General features: G+C 34.3%; 1 protein-coding gene across 3 annotated transcripts in view; it reads right to left on the bottom strand.

Annotated features, from left to right (window-relative positions):
- Nucleotides 1-319: 319 nt before the first annotated feature.
- LOC127878679 (universal stress protein Sll1388-like) overlaps nt 320-16,602 on the bottom strand; it is a 131,766-nt gene continuing 115,483 nt past the window's right edge. For 2 of the 3 annotated variants that reach the window (XM_052425220.1, XM_052425211.1), the window contains exons 2-4: nt 9,191-9,271; nt 7,903-8,012; nt 320-1,504 (exon numbers count right to left, since the gene is read on the bottom strand). In XM_052425220.1, the coding sequence (XP_052281180.1) occupies nt 1,178-1,504; nt 7,903-8,012; nt 9,191-9,271 (518 nt within the window). In that variant the 3' untranslated portion in view covers nt 320-1,177. Of the gene's footprint in view, nt 1,505-7,902; nt 8,013-9,190; nt 9,272-14,468; nt 14,829-16,602 lie in introns of those variants that run through there. The other variant, XM_052425214.1, reaches the window with a different exon arrangement.

Here is a 16,602-nt window from a genome sequence, read left to right as displayed (position 1 = left end):
CCGCTTGGTCGGGCTTGATCGAGTTGATCTGATCGGCAGTGGGAGCCCAGCTTTGAATTGATAAATGTAAACAACAGGACTGAAGAGCTCCAGTATAAAACAAGAATGAAATTAAAGAAAGAAAAAAAAAGTTAACCCCACCAGGGATCGAACTACTGACAATTGTTTGACGAACCAACTCGGTCATTTCTGATGATACTGATAACACAAATATCGAGTTGTGATAATAGCATCATCGGTGTTGCTATAAATATATCCTCGGTTAAATAAACTACCGCAACACCCCTTAAACTGAGCATGACTGAAGACAAACAAGAAATAATTTATTGCAAGCAATGCTCATATTTTATTTGCAAAAGTATAAGGGATAGCATTTGCATAATTTCGCAAAAAAATTTTTCATAAACTTAACACATTTTGGAAGTTACTTATTTTAACATTACAAGTAAATAGTGTTAGTTCATTTTTTTGTAAAAAGTAACCTTATAAGGAACTTATTCACATATTGTCGCAATTAAAATTTTCCAACTTGTTGACACATATACACAAAATAAAACACACCAAATTCACGAACTTCTATATCGCAAGTGATTAGGAACTACATGATTAATATTATGTATAAGACTTTGCTTTGTCGCACATTCACACAATAAATCATGCAATGAAATACTGTGATTTAGCATAATTCCAAAATTACAGATTCGTTAATGAATTATAAAAGTTTTAAATTGATAAAGCTACAAAGCGATGCAAAACAAAGAAACGAATGCATAATCTGGAATTATTATGTTGTCATGTTAAATGATCTAAAGCACGTGGATCACTAATATAATGTTTCATTATATTGACTGACAGTGTGTAAAAATGCGGATGGCCGAGTGGTTAAGGCATTAGCCTTTAAGTTTTATGAGATTTGAGCTATTTGCAAACTTGTTTCTCTCTATGTTTTTTAGAAATGATATACTCTTTTTATAATGAAACTGTATAGTTTCGAGACTAAAAATCTAGCAATTTTACGCATGTACATACACACTTTACAAAATGCTTAGGTCTGTGATTAAGTCCCTTTAAATAAAATACGTCTATATGTTTTATTTCATGAAATTGTATCTACAACTGCACGCGGAGTCAATTCGCATATTAATAAGGGCTATTCAAATGTACTCTAGTCTTCATTTCATTCCTTTGATTCGGAAGCCGTCCTCGTTCTCTCCTCATTTTGCGAGTCCTTGTTCTTTCTCTTGAACAGCGGTGAGTTCATGATGCGATGCTTCAGCGACGGCGACCCCGTCCCAAGATCCTTGTGAAAGTCCTTGTGTTTGCATATGAAGACAGGCACGTGGGAGTGGTGCAGCACGTAGTCGCTGATAGAACCTAAAAACGTGCGTCGCAACGTGCCCTTACCACGTGACCCGCAGATGACAAACAGCGCCTTCTCTTCGTCTGCAATCGCCACTATCACCTCTCCTGGCCGGCCCGCAACGCCTTTTACTTTACCTCCAATCTATGAAGACAAATATGATGTATTCCAGATTTTCGCAAATATCATGATTATTGTATTGTTGTTAATGTATATGCTAGCAATATTGTTGTAAGAAGTAATGACGTACATGTCAAGGGGGACACACTTATTTCAAAACAGTTAAGTATGCATCAGATTCAAATATTCGGATTAAGTTTTTTTTTAATATTTTTTTTTAAAGAAGAGCTTATATGTTTGTGTAACGTTATTGTTGTACGGTACTGATACAGATTGATATGTTTTGCAGGCTAACGGCGCATGCTCCTGGAAGCACAAATAGATACAATGGCCATAGACGAATCAGAATACAAACTTGAATAACATATATTCATAATTTCGAAAATTCAGTTCCCAATAAAACTTCGTCCACTAGGAGTATTATATTCCACATCAATGTCATGCAGTTTATGCAAGGCTTGATATTTGCTAGCTTGAACACATTTCCAATGCACACTGTTAATGAGTGTGAAACAAATTGAAAGAAAATGATGATAATTGTGTCTTATAATTTAAAAAAACGCGTATTTAAGTCAATGTTTATAGCAAGTTCCTTGTCTAAGAATAGCTTGTTCAAGACATTGTCACTATGCTAAAGATAACCTTCATTGTTGTATATATATGCATAGTTGTTGCATAATTATGATTTGCACATGACACATAATTGATTATTGCTACTATTATGATTTTGATGGAACATAGGAGCTGTGAGATATCATACAAATGCTATTGAGTGTGTAGATGTATGCTAGAGAGTAAGTTTGAACAGAGAGAACTACGTAATAAATAGTTCTTTATCTTGTAAATACGAGTTTATTCTTGCTACATGCACTTATAATTTTTTAATGCAAAGCAGAAAGAGTCTCTTCCTCTGAAAGGGCTTTCAGGAGACGGAAAGGGTCGTGTTGCATCGCACTTTCCTGTCACTTAATGACCAAACTGCGTTTTTGCACTATACTGTTCAACACCATAGTGTCCTTAGACCGAACATGTGTTTCAACTTTATTTTTGTGTTGAAAACCATAGTGCATTGTTTGTTTGGTGCTAGTAACTTGATCATTTATATGGAATACAGCAGTTTATCCATTCTCCTAGCAGAGTTGTCGTTCGTGCCTCATCATACATCTCTGCAACGGACTCAATGCCAGGAATCTTGACGAAACACATCAAAGGAATTGTTAGCTCTTTCATGGAAATATCTAGGACCCCATTCATAATATTTTAAAGTAATTACCTTTAAAAACTGCATATATTGTTAATTAATCGACATATTTAATAACAATTATGAGAACTATTTCCATGCCCATTTACGCAGATAGCATCGCCCCGCTAAAATGTAAACTAAGACCGAAATGGTTATGAAAAGCGGGTGTTAATCTCGAAATACATTGAAAGTTTCATATCGTGTATGTTTTTTTTTAAATGTGTAATCAAATGAAATAGCTGACTATGGGAATATATCGTAAGTCTGCATGTTGGAAAAGCATGATAATCTTTTGAAAAAAAAACTAATTACATAATAATTATTTTTGATATGCTTACTGTATCATTGTATGAAGATAATTATCACATTTACAAATTTGCAAGTGTATTGCTGAAATATTGCTAGTCAACTTTATTTTATGTGTTTTAATACCACGGAGCGTATATTGACATCTAGAGTCCGTGTTAATACTTACCAAGCACTATTAATTACTTTCGACATGCTACTTCTGTGCTTGTTCAGTATATTGCTTTTAATGCTTTTCAATAAAAATCACAGGAGTTTGAAATTCTATCCATAAAGCTAATAATCTAATGGCTAAATAATAAAAAATAGACCCCTATATAGTACATAGACTACTATATCGGGGTATTTTTTTCATTAATTTGCCATAATATTAGCTTTATGAATAGAATTTCAAACTCCTGTGGTAAAAATTATACACATAATTAATGCTCGAGCATAATAAATAGTGTGCATGGTAAATATACTATGGTATTTTATGTTTAGATGACACAGGATGAGAAAATTGTGTAGTCAGTCCGGGATTTAAACCTGGGACCCCTTGCTCTTTTTATTGAGCTAATCATACGCCACAAAACATCTCTCCTTTAGTGTCAATCATTAAGTTCGTGCACTGACATTCTCCTCTGGCAAGCTGGAATTTGTTCGAGAATTCAAGTCACAGGGATCATTGTAAACCTGATCCATTCAAACCATGAACAGATTTTGTTGAGAATGGCTTGTGCCATGGCCCCACATTGGGCACCAAATGTTGCAGGATGGGAAAATTGTACAGCCAAATCGGAACTCGAATCTTTTACCCCTCACTATCCGGGCCAGTGTCTATGATCATGCTGTTTACATGTGTACAATAAAACATGTAGTTAAATACTTGATCACTATTAATGGTTACCGGTAACCTGCTAATTTGGAACTGCAACCATTGTGGGATCATACTATTGGTAATTTATATCAAGTTCTGAACAAATTGACTAACCTACATGTACATGTAGAATAGTAGATGTTTGTTTCTGTTCATAATGGTTAAAACTATAAATGTATAAACTGCAGGTCTTATTGCCACTTAAAGATATAATAAATTATGATATATGAAATGCCAAACGTTGCTGAATTCTTCATTTCTGCCTTTGTATTTCAAGAGAGAATACTTTCCAGTCAACCCAATTGGAAAGAGGTTTTATTTTCTTACACCTTCCTTTAAACAGGATAACTAGGCAACATATGTTATCTTTAATTTTTATAAATAACTAAGATTAAATTTAGACACATTCTTAATGTACTACACATGTATCATGTATTTTTTTAAAGTTTTATATTTTCCAAGCAAATTGATATTCTGAAACAGCTTGTGGTACAAAAGGCCTCATATAAATTAATATTTTTTAAACTAAAATACCATAAACATCTATTATCTTAGTTAGTGAATTATCACAGTTTTTATTTCATAAATAAACTGTTTTCTTCAATAAATGTGTACATTTATCAGTGCAATATGTACCCATTCATATAGAATTCATGAATGGCATTCCTAAAGATAAAATGTTACGATCAAATTTTAATGCAAGAATATTTTTTATCTTGAAGTGCTTGCATGTACATGTATATTTAGTGTTGTTTAGGTTGAAAAGAGACTCAAAAAATAAGCTATTGGTATGGTACTGTATGTTGAAAAATAAATACAGCTGAACATGAGGGATTAAAATGAAGTCAAGTTGTGCTTTCCTTTTTATTTTAATCAGCTATAAATTATGGAAAAGTATGCAAGTGTATGAAAGATAAAAAGTATTTATTAATGACATTCGAATTTACACCCCACCGTCCCTTTTTCGCTTATTGTTTTTTTATTATTATTAAACTCATCCTCTACACTTGCGAATAATATAAAAAAAATCCTGTCATATATGTAATCATGTTTAAATTTGTGTACTTTGATGCATTGCTGTACTTTCTGAATATCCCGAATTAATGATAATGACATTGAACAAAACAAGGACATGCACTTTTGTATCAGCAATTCAGGTCTTTATCCAGAAATTTGCTAAGGCACAGGGGAAAATATTTGTGATTCACCGGGTACTGGGTTACCCATTTGAATTCGATTACTTTTAAGCACTTAATCAAATTTTACTGTACTTAAGAAAGTGAAATAATTGAACAAATATATATATTTAAACTTATCAGCCTTTAAAAACCGGGTTAATTTTTTTAAGTTAATGTCTTTCATGATATTGAAGAATTACAGCAACACAAATTGGTGAGATAAAGTAATAAAATAAAGATTTAGGCACATGGGTGCTTAAAGAGCCGGGGAAAAGGCATGAGTATTACAAGTATGGCGATTTATTATTTATTTAAAAGATCAGTTTTGATTCTGTACTTTGTTGACAGATTGTCATATTTCTCTTATATACTTTTGTATTATTAAAATATTCCTCAATGAACTTGTAAGTGTATGATAGATGCTTACAGTTGTCCCCTTTCAGGAAAAGCATGGGACAATGAAATGTATACTGTTAAAACAACAATAACAAAACAACTGTACTGGTGTTGGCCTGCAATTTATTTTAAGATATGTATTTTAACATAGAATTAGTTAAATTGAGTAAACATCTTCAGGGTCTAAGTGTACCAAACTGACATTGCATTGGTAAAACATAAACAGACTGTTTACTTTGGTCAATATTTATATTCAACATTTCTCATTCACTCAAAATCTTGTCAAAGCAGCGACTAATTATTGATGCTTCTGGATAATGTTATATTGTGTTCTCATAAAGATATACAGCTTTGACTCATTGTTAATATTGCAATATGTTCATTTAATTAAATATGTGCATGAAATAAAATTTAATAGCACGCGCCCAGTTGTAAACTTCAAATACTATCAGATAAAGCAAAGCCGATGGGCGCGACCATTTTGAATATGCGACTATGATCATGTGACTAAAAGTCAAGTGCGGTAAAAAGTAGTCCGTGAGCCCACAGAGGTGAATGTAATGTACCGCAGTGTAAGAGAGTGCAGTGTATCATCCTGATTCCCTTCCGCTATCCCTTCCACCTAAAACATCTTCTTCTTCATTTTTATCTTATTTATTATACATACATTTGAAGTATAAAAACACATGAGAATATGCGATTCTAACATAAATCAAATCAGGTTTCTTAGAATTTCGTGTTAAAGACTGATTGTGATTGTGCTAATCCGTTGAGGGTAACTATGATAAATGACGATGTGGCCTCTAGAGTGTTAACAAAGTTTTACTATATTAATATACAGCCATATAAGGTAAGGAAAAATGCCCCGTCACCAATCAAAACCATTTTCTAACTCGTCCAAGATATCATTGGGACACATCTTCTGACCAAGTTTCATGATGATCGGACAATAACTGTGGCCTAAGAGTGTTAACAATGTTTTATCATAGCTATAGATAAGGAACAATGCCCCATCCTCTGACCGCCATGTTTTTAACCAACGAAAACCATTTTCGAATTCATCCAAAATATCATTAGAACAAATTTTCTGACCAAGTTGTATGAAGATTGGTCAATAAATGTAGCCTCTAGAGTGTTAACAAGGTTTTATTATATTCATATACAGCCATATAAGGAAAAATACCTCGCCCCCTTGCGGCCATGTTTTTCAACAGACTATAACCATTTTCGAACTGATCCAAGATATAATTAGAACAAATGTGCTGATCAAATTTCATGAAGATTGGACAATAAATATGACTTTAAGAGTTTTAGATTTTACTAAAGCCATATAAAGAAAAATGTCCCGCCCCCTTGTTTTTCAAGCAACCGGAACTATTTCAAGCTCGCCCAAGATATAATTGGGACAAATCTTCTGACTAAGTTTCATGCTGATCGGACAATAAATGTGGCCTCTAGAGTGTTTTACTATAGACATATCATGGAAAATGCCCTGCCCTCTGGCGGCCATGTTTTGAAACCAACCGGAATCATTTCCAAACTCGTCTAAGATATCATTTGCACAAATCTTCTGACAAGATTTTATGTAGACCAAACAATAAATGTGGCCTCTAGAGTGTCAACAATGCAAATGTTAATGCCGCACATTATGCTGAGGTGAGCTAAAACACTTCGATCTTTTATCGATGTAGATTCTTCGCACGAAACAGAAATGATGTTTTTATATCAACCCGCTAAACAAAATAGGAACCATATAATCCATTTAGCCGCCTGATCCCCGTCGTTTAAAGCGGACCTGAGCACGAAGTGGCGAGCGTTTGTTATTGGTGGCTTTTCATTGGCGTGTATGATGTTTCATTTGTGTTCCAAAAATTGACTTATTCCCAAAGACGCACTGCCCCGTTTTCACAAAATCTAGATATTTTAGCACTTGAGATACACGCTGTTTAACTAAAATCGATTAAATTTCCTGGGAAAATGCTTTAATGAGTGAACGTTTTTTTTCGCATGTTTTATTTTATATTTAATTTATTCTGTATTTAGACTTATAAAACATTACACTGCACATCATTACTTTTTTGATATCACATATAAAAACAAGCTTACTTTCTTAAATTTAATATTGCATTTCCTATTTCTTTATTATACAGAAGTTTTGAGACAGTAACTACATGTATACATGTAAAACATTGTTTCATATGAGTTCATAAGAAAAAAGTGTGTCATTTGTTGTATTTCTGTTAAATTGAATCAAATAAATTCAGCCTTGTCAAAGTGTTACTAGAAGTTCGATTATAGCTTCCATGAGCAAGTACCTTTAGTTCCATGCATTAAATTAGCTGCCCATGTGTAATTTTCATATGCCTATTGTGTTATTGAACAGAAGCATATCGCTCCGTTTTAACCGAATATATACAAAAGGCTGGTTGTTCAATCTTACCCCGCCATCCTTCAGTTTCTGAGCGAGCCGTTCCAACAGCGCCCTCTCCTTCTGCTCCTCCTCCTTCATCATCAGTGTGATCGACTCCACGTCCGCAGTGCCGCCTAGCGCTGAAAGCAGTAGGTAGGCGTGGCCACGAATGTATATCATTTGTGTTTTTAGTTCCAAACTGTGTTTGTTTTTAAATAATCTGAATCTGTTTAGCAGTTTTGCTCAAAAAATCTCAGCCGAATGACCTTTAGTGTAAAGCAAAGACTTTTGCAAGAATAATGGCCCACGTGTTTTGTCTCATCAGACTTTTAACTATTTAGCACGAATGACATTGATTATCATTAATTGATCGTCCTTCATATGCAAAATAACTTCAGTTGTTTAGGTATTTGAAAACGTGAATAAATTAGATTTTAGGGTTAGAAATTTAAATAATATATTTTTGGTATTTCAATTACATGTTTATAAGACATACAGCAAAATAAGAATACACAAGGCAAGAAGATAAAATTTAATGTAAATGGTTGACATTAACAGCTTAATTTTTTCCTTAATTAAATGCTATATTTTTCATAAAGACATGTTTTCATAAAATATATACACGATATAAATGTCACCAGTAAGTAACTTCAAACATTTTTTTATCGAACTAATGCTACATATACCCTAAATTGTGGTGTGCAACTACATTTATTCAATTTTAAATTGTTACAAATCGTTTTGGTGACAAACTATGTTTTTCCTAAAACAATCTGTTGTTTTTCCTTAAATGATCTTTAACAACTGCAGCACTTTTGGTTTCTTGCTATACCAATCTTTCTTTGTTTTCTAAGCAACATCATTGTGCTAATTCGAACGAAAACAAGAATGTATTTGATATTTCGCACTCAGTATGTTAGTATAACACAACGCAAGCATGTGGAATCTAAAGAAAAGCATTATTGGCAGCGCAAAATATGAACTCTATCCAATAAAGTCCATCCTGGATATCCGACTCGCTGTTAAAGCAAATAATAAAACACGCACACCACTATAACAATAATAAGCATTAAGATAAAACACAGGAAATTCCGGGAGCATCGACAAGTGATAGAAACAACGGATCCAAATGTGCATGGTTATGCACACAGTATCTGACAGAGGCCGCCTTAACGAGGGATCTCCGATTACACAAACTTTCGTCCATGAGCACATTACCATTTTATTGTAATTGTTAATTTTCATAAAATGAACATCCCCTTAACAACGGATTAACAAATGTGCAATCAATCCCTAGAACTTCCTGTACTGTACTCACGTCCGACCATGAACGCGTGTCTCTCAGGCACGTGTAACATCACCACGTAGTGGCTCGCTTTGTGGAGGTGCTCCATGTACCCTGATGCAAGATGGAAAGAAAAAAAAAAATTTTTAAAGGCTCCCGCCCGTTGTAGATACATATAATCTAAAGGGGAGCATCATTCAACGGCAAACTTTCCGGGCATTTCCTTGTGGTCGTTAATTTCTGATTGAGGCTGATTAATTTTTAGGACGCGAACGGGTTAAATAATAATTTATTGACATTTAAATGGACAAAAAATAATCTTCCTTTCTTAAAATGACACTTAACACTTAACATAACACGATCGAGCTATCATGATTACTAAGTTATACACAGAAATGATCGTAGTTGTTCAATTTGAGCTGAAACAAAAGTGGTCTACCGACAGATCACATGATGGATCCACCTTAATTACTTAACATACTCAATTCGATTGGGAGCAACGATAGGACTAACATCGTCAAATTTAAGAATTCCCTTGTTGCCATTAATAAATTTAACATCAGGGTCATATTGGCACAAAGACGGCATTCCGGTGTGAAAGGTTTCAATTTCATGATAACTGAAGAATAATATATTACCCACAGTGACTAGTATTAGTTTGATTATAAAATTGTTATTTTGGGGCTTGAACGTCTGAGAGACCAATTAGACCACGAATCTAAACAATGCATGTTAAAAACATGACAGAGGTTACAATATATGTATGTTTTCGTTTAGTTTTCATTGTGAGGTATTCATAACTATAAACGTAACGAAAATTGCCAGAGAAAAAACAATTTGTAAGATTGCATGCCAAGTGCTGTTTTTCTCTGCGCCAATATTGTTAGTTTGAACTTTGGTGTCTTTGAATGAGATCTAAAGAACGCTCCCACAGTGGGAATCGAACCCGTGACCATCCGGTCGCAAGGCGGACACAATATTCACACGTCTATTGGCCTAACTTACAACTTGCAAACTTACCTTGTTTTGTATAGGATGTCTTAACTTTAAATGATTCTGGTATGATCTTGCGTAAATACTCGATTTCTCTTGCGTTAAGTCAGAATAAAGCTTCCAGGGCATTCTCCATAGACATTATCCCGTTTTAAATTGCATTTTATATTTCTTCATACAAAACAAAACAATAGCTTTGTTTCATCTCATTCATATCATTTGTATGACTATGTGCAAGGTTGGTAAACAGGGATGAGGAGCTCAAATTCTTATTATCAACGTCGATTCTTCATTAACCAATTTATGCCTAGAGGACTCTCCCATCCTTCTAAATTGGATCAATTTATTTCCAAAATTAGGGATGTCTAGTATACTTATTTCTATACTTAGAATATTTCTTACAGAAATTCCTTTAAGCAAATAGCGCAGACCCTGATGAGACGCCGCATCATGCGGCGCCTCATCTGGGTCTACGCTGTTTGCCAATGCCCTTTTCTAGACGCTAGGCATAAATGCGTTAAAGAAATACATCTCATCACACTTATTATAATACTATCATTTGCAATTTGAACGGGTTCAATTCACTTTACATGCTCGTATAACAAAAACACGCTACAAATGGAATATCAATACGCAAATGACACAGTTTCACTGAGATCAAACTTTATTTATTCACGTGTCATCAAATACAGGGAAAATACGCGACAAAACTGATATCTAGATTATACTGACACATCGGCGATCGCAAGAAGACAGACGAGATGAAATTAAATCCCTTGAAACTTAGATAATAGCTTTTATTAAACAACGGGAATAATTGCATGGTTTTTAATTCAATAAAACAACAGTTATGAATCTCATGTCAGGCTTTAACTGAAAATGAGTTTTGTCCTGCGTCAACAGTTCCAAACGAAAATACAGCCAGATCTGATAAATAAGCAAATAGTACCTAGTAGTCTGTTCACCATTATCTGCACTTAATAGTCTTTGCTTGCTTTCACAATGAACCTGGTTATTCATTGTTGATAGTTCGTTTATTTTATTTTAAGATAGATATCTACAAGAACCTGAGTGGTCAATTTTCTTTTATAATTTGTGTAGATAAAATTTAAAACAGTATTACAGGTTGCTATGCTATAGACTCATCTATAAGCTCATGCTTAACCATGCTCTACAGACGACACTTCTGTAGAAAAACAAAACACAAATGTATGAGTCGTGTTCTGAGAAAGCTGGGAATAATGAATGTGCGTATAGTGTCGTCCCAGATTAGCCTGTGCAGTCCGCACAGGCTAATCAGGGACGACACTTTCCGCCTAAATTGGATTTTTGCTAAGAAGAGGCTTCATTTAAACGAAAAATGTCATAAAAGCGGAAAGTGTCGTCCCTGATTAGCCTGTGCGGACTGGGACGACATGTTATGCACATGCATTAAGCCCAGTTTTCTCAGAACGCGACTTATATTGTATAAATTATCCATTATTTCTAGTATTGTTATCTATTTCCATTCGAGAATCATTATAAATTATAATTCTTCCAACTATAGGCCTAACTTAGAAACAACTAACGTCCTGTAACCAAAAATCTTCAAATATATAATTGGTTGTCTTGTGTTTTCTTTCTTAAGCAATGCACGGTTAGTCTATGCCTTCCTTTGCCAGACAATCCTTTTTTTGCTTTAAAGTTAATTAACATTTTCTGCTGACATGGAACATTTGGGACCCATATAGTTTGTACTGTTGATACCTATATATGCATACAACATTTGTATGTGTTCTCGTGTTTGCCTCAAAATATATGGGATCGATGTTTCTTATTTAAGGTATAATAAAAGATGGCTATAACACACTCATGCGAGGAAATAACATGCATTTAAAGGGGAAACATAATGTTCATATCATGTTAATCTTGTAGTTATTGTCAGCGTTTAAACTGATCTGGTTTGACGCCATAACAAATCATTAGTTTTAATACAAACGTGAATTATAGTAACCCGATTCCTTATAAAGAAAAACAATATCAGCCTATAACTGATTAAGCTTCGAAGGACCTCATCCATTCAGAAATATCATAACAAATAATAATAAGTCATTACACCAGAGCGCTAACTAGGTTTTTCACTGCGTCTCAATCAAATACTGTCAGATGTCGGCAAATTACATGGTAGTCCCGGTATCGAGTTGACACCGACATAACGCAAGTGACAAGCGGCTTTGAATGGAGACGGGGTAACCTTGGTTACAAATCGACGTTAAACAACAGTGAGAAACTCGATCATTAATCAGTGTAAACAGTTTGATTGATTGTTCAGCTGATAATTGTATAACATTACTTACGAATCGCTATATTTTAGTAAAAAAATATGTACGATGTTTTCTGACCAATGCATTGTAAATTAGCTGTCGAGTAAATATAACGTTATTCCAACAAGACATTTTTCTTCAACGTTATACCGGTAGTTACAATTTAATCTTTGAATTGCCGAAGTATAATTGATAAAAGCAATAAAAAAATCGATTCTATGTGTTCATCAATTTATATAAGCATATGCTGAAAACGGAATTAGGGGCGTACGCGATGGGAAAGGTTGATAATAAGTCTGTTTGAAGGTGTTTTCACAGACAGATTGACAGACGGACGGACGACGGACGGACGGACGGACGAACAGACAGACAGACAGACAGACAGACAGACAGACAGACAGACAGACAGACAGACAGACAGACAGACAGACAGACAGACAGACTCTGGCACTGGATTTAATGATGCTTTCATAGAATCGTAAATTGTTTGCGTTGTATTTATGGAATTAAAACAAGAATGTACCCTTTCTTTTTCTTATTTTTTAATAAGTGGACATGTTAGTAACGCAAATAATTATTGCTTTACATGTATTACAAATGAACCAATATCATTCAATTTCACTTGCGCACTGATAACGTAGTGTTTCTGTGTTAAAACGAGCAGCACGCTTGAATATAAATGTTGAGTGAATGACTATATACATTCTATAAACAGTGAACAGTTAACCAAATTAGGTCATTAACTGTTGAGCAGAAGATAGCACGCATATCATTCATTTACACAATTTACATGCATAATTATTCAACTAAACGAGATATGTTCATACATGATACGTTTATACTTTTGCTCATGTACTCAATTACTCTTTAGACATGTGTCTGTTTAAGGTATAATGGTTTATCAAATTGAAAAGAAGTTTTAATATATGTGCCGCGCCGTGCGAAAATGGGCCTAATGACATATCCGGACTGTGTATTTTCAGAGATGCCTCTGCATTATAATACGGGCCGTGTTCTGTGGGGGTGGGGGGGGGGGGGTTAAAGGGGGTTAAATGAATGTGCGCAAAGTGTCGTCTCAGATTAGCCTGTGCAGTCCGCACAGGCTAATCAGTGACGACACTTTCCGCCTTAATTGGATTTTTGCTAAGAAGAGACTTCATTTTAACGAAAAATGTCATAAAAGCGGAAGGTGTCGTCCCTGATTAGCCTGTGCGGATTGCACATGCTAATCTGGGACGACACTTTACGCACATGCATTATGCCCAGTCTTCTCAGAACACGACTCATACTAGTATTCGTTAATGAGACAAAGAAACATCGCGTGACTGTTTAGCGAACATGGTAATATCTTTTAAGATTGGGCGAATACGATGGCAAGTCTGGAACTGCGCCTGTCGTATGTAGTATAATACTAGTTTTCGCATAACGTGGCACATTTAATGTATGTCGATTTATCATCGAATATAACAAATTTGTACATCAGCATGACATCGCCTCGACCAATAAGTGCTGCTATCTCTAATGCACACATAATTTAAGACAAAGTAAAAACTGATCAACAACCTTTTCAGCCCTAAATGAATGTATGTATTAATTTTAAAACCCATGAAAACTTTAAAAATCCACACAAATTTTACAAACGTAATTTATATCGAACAGATAGAGAAAAAAATTCAATTTATAAATAAGAACAATTATAAACCTACAACAAACTGAAAACTAAACCAAAGATAGTAACAAACATAAGCTATAATAAGGTTTTCGTAAAAGTGTTAATTACACTATAATTTCCTGGCGTACACCTTACGCAAATGATATATTAAGTGTAAGGTACAAACACACCACATTTTGTAATATATCATAGACAAGTACATGTGCACAAATCAAGTTACACACAAACAGAAATTTGAAATATTGGCAATTTGGCATTACATTAATACGTAATATTTAATACGATGATCAATATAACAGTAATATTTATAGTATTTTAAAGTGACGGTGTATATTATACATACATTGGAATGCATAGTCTGAGTTTTCACTTCCGTCCATGGCAAGGAGCACCGCATGTTTTTCATGCCTCTCCCCCTCCTTGTGGTGGTCCGTAGACATGTATGTCACTAGCCAGTCGTATCTGACCAAAAGGATAATAAAGTTCTATCACGCGTACAATTTCCGTTGACAAAACTGCCCTCCTGATTTATTTTGTTTTCTTCAGACCGTCTCCGACCACAAAAACTGTATAACTTTGTCTCTTTTATATTGGTGTTGCTTCTCCTGTTCTACTTTTATTATCTCTGCTCCTATTTCAGACAGTGTTAACTACTAACTTCTGTATGGTTTACAACTTATAACATTGAAGTTTAAAGTACAAGTGACTGCTTACAGATATGTGATAGCATAACACTCTTTACAACGCGCGAGGTCAAACGTGGTTATTGGCAGATAACAAAGCAACACGCTAAATGATCACCAATTTCGCTTTCAGTCAAACACCACCATTCTCAAGTACACGCGCTCGCTCATTCGAACTGTTTTACTTTTCAGCAAGAAGGCTTAAATTGTTATTTGTTTCCACGAACCCGACCAGAATGTGTGTGCCAACCTTTAACTTGTGTGTTCGTATTCCAGGTTGTAATTACGATCATTTAGCTACTGCAATCATAATAACTTAACTAACTGTTATCCAATTAAGATTTATTAAAGACATTATGCCAAATACATAATCGCACAATTTTTGACATCGATCAATCATATTACGGTGGGAAATAACATCTGTGTCGATAAAATAAAAAAATATTAAACGGTTTGACTGGTTTACACATGTTAATGTGTTGGCGGTGTAAGTGGAAATAATGACTTTTTGTTTTTGTCAAAGAATCAACACAACGAATATTGATTTGTTCAGATTGTTTTAAATGTCAGTTACGTATAGGACACAGCACAACGAGTATTATGTCGATTGTGTTTGTTGCATTCTCTATTATAAAAATATCCAACAAAGTAACGTAGCAAATTTACAACATGAAGGGATTGTTTGGTCTGACGGATCTGCTCGTAAACTCAGCTTCAACCGTTCTTGTCCGTTGTATAAGACTATGATATTCACAGAGAACACTAGTATACTGTATACGATATAAAAGCTAAGTTTTGGTAAATAAAATTGGAAGGTTTCAAAACCGTGCATTTGATAGTTCTTGTTATTTTTTAGATAATTTTTAGCGATTTACAATAGACTTACTCAGAAATGGGCCAGGGTTTGTAAAACCCACTGATAAATAGTTACCAAAAAGCTCGCGAATTCAAAATCCTTTCAAAATCACATCCCATATCAAACATCATTATTGAATAAAGCTAAATAAAATGGCTAAGCGTTGGTTGTACCATCATATCATAGTTTTGTTTACAAAAGTTGTGGATATCCGGATACCACTGATTGCATTAAAGTTTATATTTGATTATGTGAGCCGCGTTCTTAGAAAACTGTGCGGACTGCACAGGCTAATCTGGGACGACACGTTACGTTCATGCATTATGCCCAGTTTTCTCAGAACACGACTCATATTGTCAATGCATGATTAAACTTAAACACAACGCTTAAATACAGTTTTCCCTAGGCTATAGCCAAGGCTATATGTCAATTGTATAACGATGTACAGGTCTATCACCCACACATAATTCTTATCGTATTAACCATGACCCTGAGTACATGCGCGTACACTTTATCTTCTATTAAGCGAAGTGTTATAAGCTATCAGTAATATAAGAATAACGGAATTAAACAACTAGCAATCGTGGGAGCCAGTTTATGAAATGAACTTCAAAGTTTACTGGAAGAAATCTATAGACATATTTACTAATGGGTTCATTTAACTGTCCTTATTTGCATTATACCAGCAATATATTGTAAGATATTAAACCCTACTTTTAAAGGTGTTCTAGATAACACGTTAATTCGATAATTTCAGTATCTTGTAGTAAGAAAGCCGTTATTGACGCCACATTTAAATACACATCTGCAATTTCATCAAATTATATGTTAATGATGCAAAAGGTCAAAAATAGTCCACTGTATTAAAATTTATTAATATTTTATCTGTTAAAATTATTATTGTATATTATGTTTTTTTCCATATATTCAACGATTAG

Source organism: Dreissena polymorpha, chromosome 1 (assembly GCF_020536995.1).
Source record: "Dreissena polymorpha isolate Duluth1 chromosome 1, UMN_Dpol_1.0, whole genome shotgun sequence".
In the NCBI taxonomy this organism is placed as follows: Eukaryota; Metazoa; Mollusca; class Bivalvia; order Myida; family Dreissenidae; genus Dreissena; species Dreissena polymorpha.
Note: the sequence above shows the minus strand (reverse complement) of the source record. Positions and strands in the feature narration are given on the sequence as shown.